Source organism: Muscardinus avellanarius, assembly GCF_963383645.1.
Source record: "Muscardinus avellanarius genome assembly, chromosome: 1".
Taxonomy (NCBI): Eukaryota; Metazoa; Chordata; class Mammalia; order Rodentia; family Gliridae; genus Muscardinus; species Muscardinus avellanarius.
The window spans coordinates 101,052,615-101,064,925 of NC_137786.1; the positions used below are offsets into that span (position 1 = coordinate 101,052,615).

Here is a 12,311-nt window from a genome sequence, read left to right on the forward strand (position 1 = left end):
ACCCTCAAAGTAGGCAGTTTGCTAATGCTCCTGACTGAACAGGAATTGGGATAATAGGAAACTACTGGCTAAATAGTTTAAATATTTCCACATTCCCCCTAGACAATGGGAAGCTAGTAGGCATATGTTCCAAAGGCTGGATGCTGGAGGAGGTGATGACTAATGAGGGAGAGGTGTCGTTTTTGGTAGACATCATAAATAACAGAAAGCTGCTTTGGCTAAGCTTAGGAATGCCTGGTAATGAAACTTCAATGAAGGAGAAGAGGAGGAAGAAAGTGTGGCTCTGCTTTGGGATGCCTGCGGCTACAATCACAGAGGCAGGGTGCACATGGGGCAGGGTGAGTGAAATGCTTTGCCATCACCCAGCCTGGACGAGCCGTTCATGCCGGGGCCACTCTCTGGGAAGGACTCCATGATGACAAGTCTGGCTCCATGCTGGAGCTCCTTCAACTCTGCCCAACAAGGTTAGCGAGTAGTAAAGTGTTCACCGTTTCCTGATTTTGTATTATAAAATGGAAGTAGGAACATAAATAATAACATGTAACAAAACCCCAACCCTGTGCAGACCATCCTTCTCAGCCGCCTCTGCGGAGGCCGATAATTTTGGAAAGTTTTTCACAGTTTTCAAGCTTCAGCGACTCTGCTTTCTGTTTCAATCGTTCATCTCTGTATAATCCTGCCAAATTTGTTAACTCCGACTCTGAAAGATAAAAGAGGCAACCAATTCATCAAGAGAGTTGAGCTCTTTTGTTTCATTTCAATATTTCTGGAATCAAAATGCCTTTTATTTTAATGCTTCTTCTTTCCTGTAACCCTCCCCACCCACCCCCACCCCCGGTACTGGGGATGGAACAAAGGGGCATTCTAGCTCTGAGCCATACCCCCAGCCCTATTTTTTTATTCTTTATTATTATTATTAATTTATTAATTTATTATTTTTTTTGGTGGTACTGGGGTTCCTGGAAGCCCTTCTACCTCTGGGCTACACTCCCAGACCTATTTTTACATTTTTATTTGGAAACAGGGTCTCCTAAGCCAGTGCACACGGCTGGCTTCGAACCTGCGCAATCCTCCTGTCTCTGCCTCCCAAGCGTGGGGATTACAAGCGTGCGCCACCACGCCCGGCTTTATTCTTTATTTTGAAACAGGGTCTCACTGAGTTGTAAGGGCCTCACTAAGTAGCTCAGGCTGGCTGCGAACCTGGATCCTCCTGTCTCAGCCTCCCAAATGCTGGGATTACAAGCATGCGCCACTACACCCAGCTTCCTTCCTGCAAATTTAAGCAACATTGACTCATTTATTCAAGAAACACATATTAGCTCCTACACCAGGTGCCGAGGATTAAAGGACTACAGTCTCTGCTCTCTATTATAAAAGCACTGGCCTTAGTTTTTACCAATAAAACATTTGGCACCAGATTTAGGAAACAGGCACGTGTGCAGTAAGAGGAGACTGTCGCCGTCTTCCTACCAATGGTATTCAGATGGCAATTGGAGAGACCAGAGTCCAACTGCCCATTCCTGTCATCTGCAGCAAAGACAGCTGCTTGTTCTTTCCCTGGCACGGCTGGATCGTCACTCACAGGGGACACAGGCCTACCTCTGCGGGCGAGCGCCCTGCGAGGCCAGCCTGCGGGCGGCTCTTCATTCCCTCCCCGTGTACGGTCCCCGACTCAAAGGCCAAGGCAGCTGAGCTCTTTTACAAGTGAAGTCATCTGGAACTGGTGATCTTTGTCTCCTTGACTAAATGAATTTCATTTTATTTTCTCTCTGTGGTAGAGAAGGTCATTCTATTTTTAACTAGAATATAATCTCTGCCGTACTTCCAGACCCCATGGTGGCCTGGCTGCCTTGATTTTTATTCTTTTGTGAGGCTTCATAGCTGTTCTGAGGAGGAACGCCTCAAGAGCACCTTCAGAGGTGTGTTGCATATTAACAGGACGACACGCTTGGCTGGCCCGGGACTTCCCGGACCTCCAACAGCAAGCAGCTAAGCCACGTTTAAAGGAACACACTTGTGAAAATGCTGTTTTAATAATTTTGAAAGCCGGGCGTGGTGGCGCACGCTTGTAATCCCAGCATTTGGGAGGCTGAGACTGGAGGATCGTGGTTCGTGGACAGCCTCAGCTACCTAATGAGGCCCTTTGCAACTCAGTGAGACCCTGTTTCAAAATAAGAATAAGCCAGGTGTGGTGGCGCACGCTTCTAATCCCTGTGCTTGGGAGGTGGAGACAGAAGGATCACGCTGGTTCGGAGCCAGCTGCGCTGGTTTAAGAGACCATGTTTCCATATTAAAAAAAGCATAAAAATAGGTCTGGGAGTGTAGCCCGTGGGAGTGTAGCTGGAGGTAGAAGGGCTTCCAGGAACCCCAGTACCACCAAAAAAAAAAAAAAAAAAAAAGGCTGGGGGTATAGCTCAGAAGTAGAATGCCCCTGGGTTCTATTTTTTTTTTTAAATATGCATTCCCATTCTTAATTATCTTGCTTACAGATTTTGTTTTTCTTGGTGGAATGGGAGGCACCTGTCTGATTAATTAGCAAACTGCCTGAAAACAGGAATTAATATTTAGCCAGGAAGAACAATGGGCAATGCTTTCTGAATAAGTTTCTATCAACACAAAACACTATCTAGCATTTCTGTGCACAATGATTCTATTTACACCGGGTAAGACCCAAAGTGCAATTAAGTGCAGGACTCCAGGGTGAGGGTGGACATGCATGAAAACCCTCCTTCTACAATGGGCTGCGGAGCCTGGGCTCCAGCCCAGCCGCGCTTGGCGAGCAGCAGGTCCCCAGGCCCCTGAACAATGTGCTCCCCCACGGTGAGGGTGTCCGCAGTGCCTGCTGGCCAGGGCTCGCCTTGGCACAGTCCTCGGCGCAGGTGATGGGCTGGGTGGAAGGTCATGTGCTTCACCCAACTGGAAAGTCTCTGCTCCTGAGTCCTGTCTAGGGTTCAGCACCAACTCCATTTCTCAGGCTTCTATGGCCTGTGGGAAATAAAGCCTCCGTGAAATCAGTCTACGCCTTTGGTCCTTTAGCATAACACCAGTAACTGGAACAGATTCTGTGGCTTTACTTCTTGTGGAAATAACTCATTGCCTTAGGTTGTTTGTTTGTTTGTTCTTTTGTTTACTGATATTTTCTAAATGTTTCATTCTCCTGGGGTCTCAAATCCAGAAAACATTAAAGGCTACTAGTTCAGGCTGGGCGTGGTGGCCCATGCTTGTAATCCCAGCATTCAGGAGGCAGAGACTGGAGGATCACAGCCTCAGCTACTTAGCCCCTTCGCAACTCAGCGAGACCCTGTTTCAAAATAAAGAATAAAAAAATAGGACTGGGGTTGTAGCTTGGAGGTACAATGCCCCTGGGTTCCATCCCCAGTATCGCAAAATAAAATAAAATAAAATAAAATAAAGGCTATTAATTCATAATATTTTCTATATTGAAGACCACTATAATGAGCTAATGAAAGATAACTGCATATGTATGAATGCTTTTCTCAAAACATCACATTGAGTAGAGCATGGTGGCACACGTTTGGAATCCCAAGACTTGGAGGGCTAAGACAGTAGGATCGCAGGTTCAAGGTCAGCCTCAGCAATTTAGTGAAAGCTCAGCAACTTAATGAGGCTATGTTTCAAAATAAAAAATAAAAGGGACTGGTGGTGTAACTAGAAGGTAGAATGCCCCTGGTTTCAATCCCAGTACCCAAACAAAAACATGAAACAATAACAAAACACATCAAAGTGCTTCTCATAAAGCTACTGAAACCAGGTCCAAGAATCCTTCTCCAGAGCAATGGCCCTACACGTGGTTTCAAGGAACTGTCCCTATACCCCACTACCACACTTAGAGAACTTCTCTCGAAACTGCCAACGGATCCTTTCACCCTTCAATAAGCAAAGGGTCAATTCAAAGAACTCGTTATTTTTGACAAGTTCTGTTACTCTTCAGTAACTTTTAAGGAACTGAAAGGTATCTTTGGAGGGGCAGGATCAAGAGAACACCTTTTCTTCCTAACATTCTCTTGCCTCGGACACTAGTGTAACAGATAGACAGAGCACTGAGCCTTGAAGGTAAAGGGACTCCAGCAGACTGTCAAGAGAGGCAAGGCCCAGCCTTTCCCAAGAACACTCTGAACAAGAGCTCAGATGGGAGTGTGACAGCTGGGAGGCCCCACAAATGCCCACTCCCCTGATGATCCAGCCCAGGGGGTGCGCTCTCCAGCCTACGGCACAGGCTTTGTGAAGCCCGACCTGTCCAGAGTCAGCATTCACTGCTTCGTGCCACCCACACCACCTTCCCAGGAGGAAGAGTCTGTCCCCAAGCCCGGGCCTCAGCTGCTACTACTCTCTCTGCCAACCTGCTCAAGGTATGAAGAAGGCTGCCGCACCACTCAGGCCAGGGCCCTGGCCAGCCCCACTAGGCCAGGCGGCGGTTCCCACCCAGCCTCAGGTTTATTATGCAAATGCAGCTGTGAAGGCGTAAAGGAGTACACAGGACAATTAGTGTTCGGTGTCACAGTAAGGAATTATTTATAAAATTCATACAGACTAAGCATTCTAAGGAAGAATAGAGAAAAGAAATAAACAAAATATTTAAAAAGACAATGGCTAACTTTGATTAAAACATTTCCATTCGGAATTTTGCCAAGAGCGAACTTTGTTCTCAAGTGGGTTTATTTTTACAGCCTCCACGTGCTAAATTTAACCTTGTTGGCTGCATTTGCTTCTGGACTCAGAGGGCAGATGCTGCCTCTTCTCAAATGGCACTCAGGTGGCACGGAGGCTCCATACGGCCATTGTACTTACGAGCCAGAAATAGGATCCTAAGGGGTCTGTGCTATTAACCCGTCAGGCCCCATGAGTGTGTGTATCACGCTTACTTAATAGATTTTATTTATTTATTTATTTATTTATTTATTTATTTATTTATTTTGGTGGTATTGGGGTTCCTGGAAGCCCTTCTACCTCCGGGCTACACTCCCAGACCTATTTTTACATTTTCATTTTTGGAAACAGGGTCTCCTAAGCCAGCGCGCGCGGCTGGCTTCGAACCTGCGCGATCCTCCTGTCTCTGCCTCCCAAGCGCGGGGATTACAAGCGTGCGCCACCACGCCCAGCAACTTAATAGATTTTACTTGTACTTGAAAGTGCCAAAGCTCTGACACCAGACCTTGTGTGGGTGGGAAGCTTAAAAGACCCTTCAGTGCAATTCTTACTGTGAGCTCTTCCCATAGCGCTAACATCTTGTTTTTGTTGTTGTTAGAACTGGGGATTGAACCCAGAGGCCTTCTACCTCTAGGCCACACCACCAGACCTATTTTATTTTATATTTGGAAAAAGAGTCTCACTAAGTTGCTGAGAGCCTCACTAAGTAGCTGAGGCTGGCTGCAAACCTAGATCCTCCTGTCTCAGCCTCCCACCACCATGCCTGGCTTGGAGCTAACAATCTTAATGCCAGAGAGAGGGTGTGTGTGTGTGTGTGTGTGTGTGTGTGTGTGTGTGTGTGTGTGTGTGTGTGTACAGGATACGGTGCACATGTGTATGTGTGTTTGAAGATATGAAATACAGGTTTTCACCCATTTCTTGCAGAGAGCAACAGATTCAAAACTTTCCCAATACCCAGAACAAAGGAGATGTTTAGGACATTATACTGTGGCTGTCACCTAATTTGGATCCATATGTGTACCCTCTTTTAGCCTAAGGCCTTTATCTTGTTCCAAAATTCTTTCCTGAGTGTGTGTGTGTGTGTGTGTGTGTGTGTGTGTGTGTGTGTGTTGAACCCAGGGTGTTGTACCTCTAAGATACACCCCCAGCCCTATTTTATTTTTTATCTTGAAACAGGGTCTCACTAACTTGTTGAAGCTGGCCTCAAACATGTGATCCTTCTGTCTTAGCCTCCCAAGTACTGGGATTACAGATGTGTGCCACAGTGCCCAGTTTTTATTTTACTTTGAAACGGGGTCTCATTAAGTTGCTGAGGCTGGGCTTGAACCTGGGATCCTCCTGTCTTAGCCTCCCAAGTACCGGGATTACAGGTCTGAGCCAACTGCTGGCTAACACTGCACGTTAATTCATCATCCTCAGCATATGCATTGCTTTCCAGCCCTGAGAAGCTTCTCTTCTCTAAAGACATTTGTTAAGCACCTGTCTGAAGCAAGGACTGTGCCAGCAGCCCAGGACATAAAATTAGTAATGAACGGTCTTATTTTCAGAAAGGAGCAGTCCTGCAGGGGAGACTAACAGGCACCTATGGAACACTAGTACTGTGTGATCAGTATCATGCTAGCAAGAAGAACAAAATGCTTTAAGAACACAGAGGTAGAACAGATTAACTTAGGGGTAGAACTGGGAATATGCAATAGGTCAGCAAGGATGTAGCATTACTCTGACCAAAGAACTAATTTTATCAGATACTGTTAGACGTTTAATAATACCCAGTAATAAGATTTAAAAGATGAATTAGAGTTTGCTTTGAAAAAAATCAACCAAACCCAAGTTTTACTAAGATGCAATTACTGATGGTATGTGTGTGTGTGCGTGTGTGTGTGTGTGTGTGTGTGTGTGTGTGTGTTAGAATAAAAAGTGAAGCCAGGCATGGTGGCGCACGCTTGTAATCCCTGTGCTTAGGAGGCTGAGACAGGAGGATTGCATGGGTTCAAAGCCAGCCTCAGCTACTTAGTGAGGCTCTCAGCAGCTTTGTGAGACCCTGTTTCCAAATAAAATATAAAACAGGTCTGGGAGTGTAGCCTGGGGGTAGAAAGCCCCTGGGTTCCACCCCCAGTACCACAAAAAAAAAAAAAAAAAAGAAAAAGGAAAGGAAAAGAAAAAAAAGTGAAGCTATTGGAGGGACAGGGCTACCTCTGCTGCCACACTTCCTAATAACAACTGCTATTGTAAGCCAAGTGGCAGACTCCGTCATCTCCACTGTCTCTAGACAAAAAGAGAGTGGAGACTTGCTCAACACTCATCCTATTTTTGTTTGTTTTTGCAGTACTAGGGAATGAACTCAGGGGCATTTTACCTCTGAGCTACACCTTCTGACCTATTTTTTTTAATTATTATTATTTATTATTATTATTATTATTATTATTATTATTATTAATTATTTACTTTTTTTGTGGTACTGGGGGTGGAATCCAGGGGCTTTTTTCTACCTCTGGGCTATACTCCCAGACCTTTTTTATACTTTATTTGGAAAGAGGGACTCACTAAGTTACCGAGAGCCTCACTAAGTAGGTGAGGCTGGCTTCGAACCTGTGTGATCCTCCTGTCTCAGCTTCCCAAGCACTGAGATTACAAGCGTGTACCACCATGCACCGGCTGACCTATTTTTATTTTGAAATAGGGTCTCACTAGGTTGATGAGAGAGTCTTATACTTGCTGAATCTGTCCTTAAACCTGCAATCCTGCCAGGTATGGCAGCGCACGCTTATAATCCCTGTGCTTGGGAGGTGGAGACAGGAGGATTGCGCAGGTTCGAAGCCAGCCACGCTGGCTTAAGAGACCCTCTTTCCAAATAAAAATATAAAATAGGTCTGGGAGTGTAGCCCAGAGGTAGAAGGGTTTCCAGGAACCCCAGTACCACAAAAAAATAAAAAATAAAAAATAAAATAAAACCTGTGATCCTTCTCCTGCCTCAGCCCCCCAAGTATTGGGTGGAATTATAGGTAGGTCACAGAGTCTTACTAAACTGCTGAGGCTGTTCTCGAACCTGGGATGCTCCTGTCTCAGCCTCCCAAGTACTGGGATTACAAGCGTGCGCCACCACGCCTGGCTGACCTATTTTTATTTTGAAATAGGGTCTCACTAGGTTGATGAGAGTCTTCCTACTTGCTAAATCTGTCCTTAAACCACCATCACATTCATCCTATTGAAGAGGCAGGCCATGGGGGTCACTTGTTCTGTGTGGCCACAGCCAACAAACATGAAGGTAGGGGACACCTGACTCACGGCAACCTGTAAACTCTTTTTTTCGTGGTACTGCGGATGCAACCCAAAGGCCTTCTACCTCCAGGTTACACCCCCAGACCTATTTTATTTTTTTAATCTGGAAACAGGGTCTTGATAAGTTGCTCAGGCTGACTTTGAACCTGTGATCCTCCTGTTTCTGCCTCCCAAGTACTGGGACTGCAAGCATCTGCCACCAAACCTGGCTACCTGTGAACTTTTGGTTTGGCTAAAAAGCTAGGCTGGCTTCATCTGCTTACCCACTAGGGAATGTGAAATTTAGAAGTTATAGACAAACCAGCTGTCACCATGAGCGTCACCAGGAGGCTGTGATGGAGAAGGGGCGGTGACCGATGGGCACTGGGAGGTTAGGAGAGCAACATGGAGGGCACTAATTGCAAGAGCCCACACCAAAGCACAGGCATGAAGGGATGCTGGAGGGGACAGAGGGAGGGAAGGGGAAGAAATGGAGTGCAGCAGTTGGGCAGAGAGAGGCAGAGACCCACAGTGAGACAGACAGGCAGGCAGGCAACAAGCGCTACCTAAGTTCCCACAATTTCCAAGTCCTGGCCATATTACACTGTAAATAAATTTCCCCCCTTTTTTTGTAATATCCTGAATGGGCTTCTGTTCTCTACCTCTGTTCATATAAACACATATGATCTGAACAAAGAGAGAGGAAGGATGGCGCCGCTAGGGACGCCTCAAGCTGGGCGCCATGTCAAAGCCCTTTCCATAGCATCTTACTTTGCTGTTTCTCCTTCCAACAACTCGTCTGGATGTAATCGATGTAGTCCTTCTCTATTGTCTTCTCTAGGTCATGCAAAGAAGCTCCTCTGTAGGCCTTGTCAAAGTTTTTATCCACAAAGTAAGGCACCTGCAGGTTCTGGGTTTCTCTAGAAATGGTGTAGCCCAAGGACCTGAAAGAGAGAGGACCAGAGAACTTGTAATTTCTGGCAATATCACTCTTAGGTCTGGCTTCTCGAACACCATCATCACTATCACCTCTTCACTATTCAGATAAAGGTACCTTTTATTTAAATGATACTGGAGCCGGGCGTGGTGGTGCACGCTTGTAATCCCCGCGCTTGGGAGGCGGAGACAGGAGGATCGCGCAGGTTCGAAGCCAGCCGCGCTGGTGTAAGAGACCCTGTTTCAAAAATATAAAAAATAGGTCTGGGAGTGTAGCCCGGAGGTAGAAGGGCTTCCAGGAACCCCAGTACCACCAAAAAGAAAAAGAAAAATAAATTAAAAAAAATAAATGATACTGGGGCCGGGCGTGGTGGCGCATGCTAGTAATCCCTGCGCTTGGGAGGTGGAGACAGGAGGACCATGCCGGTTCGAAGCCAGCCATGCTGGCTTAAGAGACCCTGTTTCCAAATTTAAAAAAAAGTATAAAAATAGGTCTGGGAGTGTAGCCCGGAGGTAGAAGGGTTTCCAGGAACCCCAATACCACCAAAAAAAAAAAAAAAAAAAGATACTGGGGCTTGAACCAAGGGGTGTTCTACCTCTGAGCTACACCCCAGCCCTATTTTATTTATTTATTTTTTAAAATAGGGTCACTAAGTTGTAGAGGGCACCGCTAAATAGCTGAGGCTGGCCACAAACCTGTGATCCTCCTGTCTCAGCCTTCCACAGACTGAGATTAGCGTGTGCCACCACGCCCAGCCTCAGATATCATTTTCTATTATACCCAAACATTTATTTCCCTGGCAAAGTAGTTATCAGAAAGTCGTCACCCTCAGTCACTACATGAGCAAGTTCATACTGTGAATTCAGCTTTAGTATATTATTTTCTTCAAGGATTCATCTTGCTGATATTGTTCTCTATGTGAAAAGGAGAATGCTGAATGCTCAAGAAAACAATTTGTGCATTGTGTAGGACTTAAAATGGTTCTTGAAAAATCGGGCAAAGTTTAATGTTAGTTGTAGCCAGGCGTGGTGGCCCACACCTGTAATCTCAGTACTTGGGAAGTTGAAACAGGAGGAGCTACAGGTTCAAGACAAGTCTCAGCAATTAGTGAGATTCTCAGCAACCTAGAAAGACCCTGTTTAAAAAACAAAAAATAAGCCAGGCGAGGTTGTACATACTTATAATCCCACTACTTGGGAGGCTGAGATAGAAGCATCACAGCTCCTCAACCAGCCTCAGCTACTTAATGAAGGCCTCTGCAACTTAGTTAGACCCTGTTACAAAATAAAAACCAACAAGCCAGCGCAGATTGTAATCCCAGTATTTGGAAGGTTGAGACTGGAAGGATCTCAGGTTCGCGGCCAGCCTCAGCTATTTAGTGAGGCTCTCTGCAACTTAATGAGACCCTGTTTCAAAATAAAGAATAGCCGGGCATGGTGGCATGCTTGTAATCCCTGTGCTTGGGAGGCGGAGACAGGAGGATCACGCAGGTTCAAAGCCAGCTGTGCTGGCTTAAGAGACCCTGTTTCCAAATAAAAAAGTATAAAAATAGATCTGGGAGCGTAACCCGGAGGTAGAAGGGTTTCCAGGAACCCCAGGACCACCAAAAAAATAAATAAATAAAGAATAAAATATAGCCAGGCGTGGTGTCACACACTTGTAATCCCAGTACTTGGGAGGCTGAGACAAGAGGATCGCAGGTTCGCAGACAGCGTCAGCCACTTAGTGAGGCCCCCTGCAACTTAGTGAGGACCTGTCTCAGAATAAAGAATAGCTGGGCATGGTAGCGCACACTTGTAATCCCAGTATTTGGGAGGCTGAGACAGGAAGATGGTGTAGGTTCGAAGCCAGCCTCAGTTACTTAGTGAGGCTCTCAGCAACCTAGTGAAAAAACCCTGTTTCCAAATAAGATATAAAATAGGTCTGGGAGTATAGCCTGGAGACAGAAAGCCCCTAGGTTCCATCCCCAGTACCCCCCCACACTATATATGTGTATATATATTTATGTATATATGTATATATAAAATCTGACACTAGCCAGGTGTGGTGGTGCATGCTTGTAATCCCCGCGCTTGGGAGGCTGAGACAGGAGGATCGGACATGTTCGAAGCCAGCCTCAGCTACTTAGTGAGGCTCTCAGCAACTTAGTGAGACCCTGTTTCCAAATAAAATATAAAAATAGGTCTGGGAGTATAGCCCAGAGGTAGAAAGCCTCTAGGTTCCACACCCAGTACCACAAAAAAAAAAAAAAAATCTGACACCCAGAAACTCTGAATATCTGGGTTGGCTAAACTCTAATCATAAGCAAATATAGGAGGAAGCTCAAATTCAAGTTAAAGCAATGTATAAAAATCAGTGCATTCGCCGGGCGTGGTGGCGCACACTTGTAATCCCCGCGCTTGGGAGGCTGAGACAGGAGGATCGCGCAGGTTCGAAGCCAGCCGCGTGTGCTGGCTTAGGAGACCCTGTTTCCAAATTAAAAAAATGTAAAAATAGGTCTGGGAGTGTAGCCCGGAGATAGAAGGGCTTCCAGGAACCCCAGTACCACCAAAAAAAAAAAAAAAAAAAAAAAAAAAAATCAGTGCATTCTATCTCTGAGCTATACTCTCAGCTCTATTTTTTATTCTTTTTTATTTTATTTTATTTTATTTTTTTTGCAGTACTGGGGATGGAACCCAGGGACATTCTACCACCAAACTATACCCCCAGCTCAATTCTATATATTGAAACAAGGTCTTACTAAGTTTTGGAGGGCCTCACTAAGTAGCTGAGGCTATCTATGGACTTGATCCTCCTGTCTCAGCCTTCCAAGTATTGGGATTACAAACATGTTTTATTTAATATTTAGTATTTTGAAATAGGGTCTTGCTAAATTGCCAAGGCTGGAAATGAACTTGTGATCCTCCTGTCTCAGCCTTGCAAGTACTGGTATTACAAGTGTGTACTCCACATCCAGCCCTATTTTATTCTAAAACACAGTCTCACTAAGTTGCGGAGAGCCTCACTAAGTTGCTGAAGCTGGCTATGAATTTGCAAACTTCCTGTCTCAGCCTCTCAAGTACTGGGATTACAGGCATTCACCACCATACCTGGCTTTGCATTTTTTGTTTTGTTCTGTTTTGTTTTGGGTACTGGGGATGGAACCAGGGGTATTCTATCTCCAAGCTACATCCCTAGCCTTATTTTTAATTCTTTATTTTGAAACAGGGTCTCACTAAGTTTTGGAGGGCTTCTCTAAGTAGCTGAGGCTGGCTGTGAGCCTGCGATCCTCCTGTCTCAACCTCCCAAGTACTGAGATTACAAGCATGAACCACCGCGCCAGGCTTGCAGTTTTTTTAAACTGAAAATAATCACGAGGTCTCAGTTACTTTTCTCCCAAGTTGCTGAGGTCTAGTTGCCTTTAGCATCCTTTCTAATTCTACCATGATGAGATAATGATTTACTTTGA

The 12,311-nt window shown here is 45.4% G+C and overlaps 1 protein-coding gene across 1 annotated transcript in view; it reads right to left on the reverse strand.

The window, feature by feature from the left end:
* Window positions 1-575: 575 nt before the first annotated feature.
* Window positions 576-12,311, reverse strand: part of DNAJC18 (DnaJ heat shock protein family (Hsp40) member C18) — a gene marked incomplete at both ends in the record, with an annotated part of 30,845 nt that continues 19,109 nt past the window's right edge. The window contains 2 exons of the mRNA XM_080714807.1: window positions 576-700; window positions 8,698-8,870. Of these exons, the coding sequence (XP_080570933.1) occupies window positions 576-700; window positions 8,698-8,870 (298 nt within the window). The remainder of the gene's footprint in view (window positions 701-8,697; window positions 8,871-12,311) is intronic.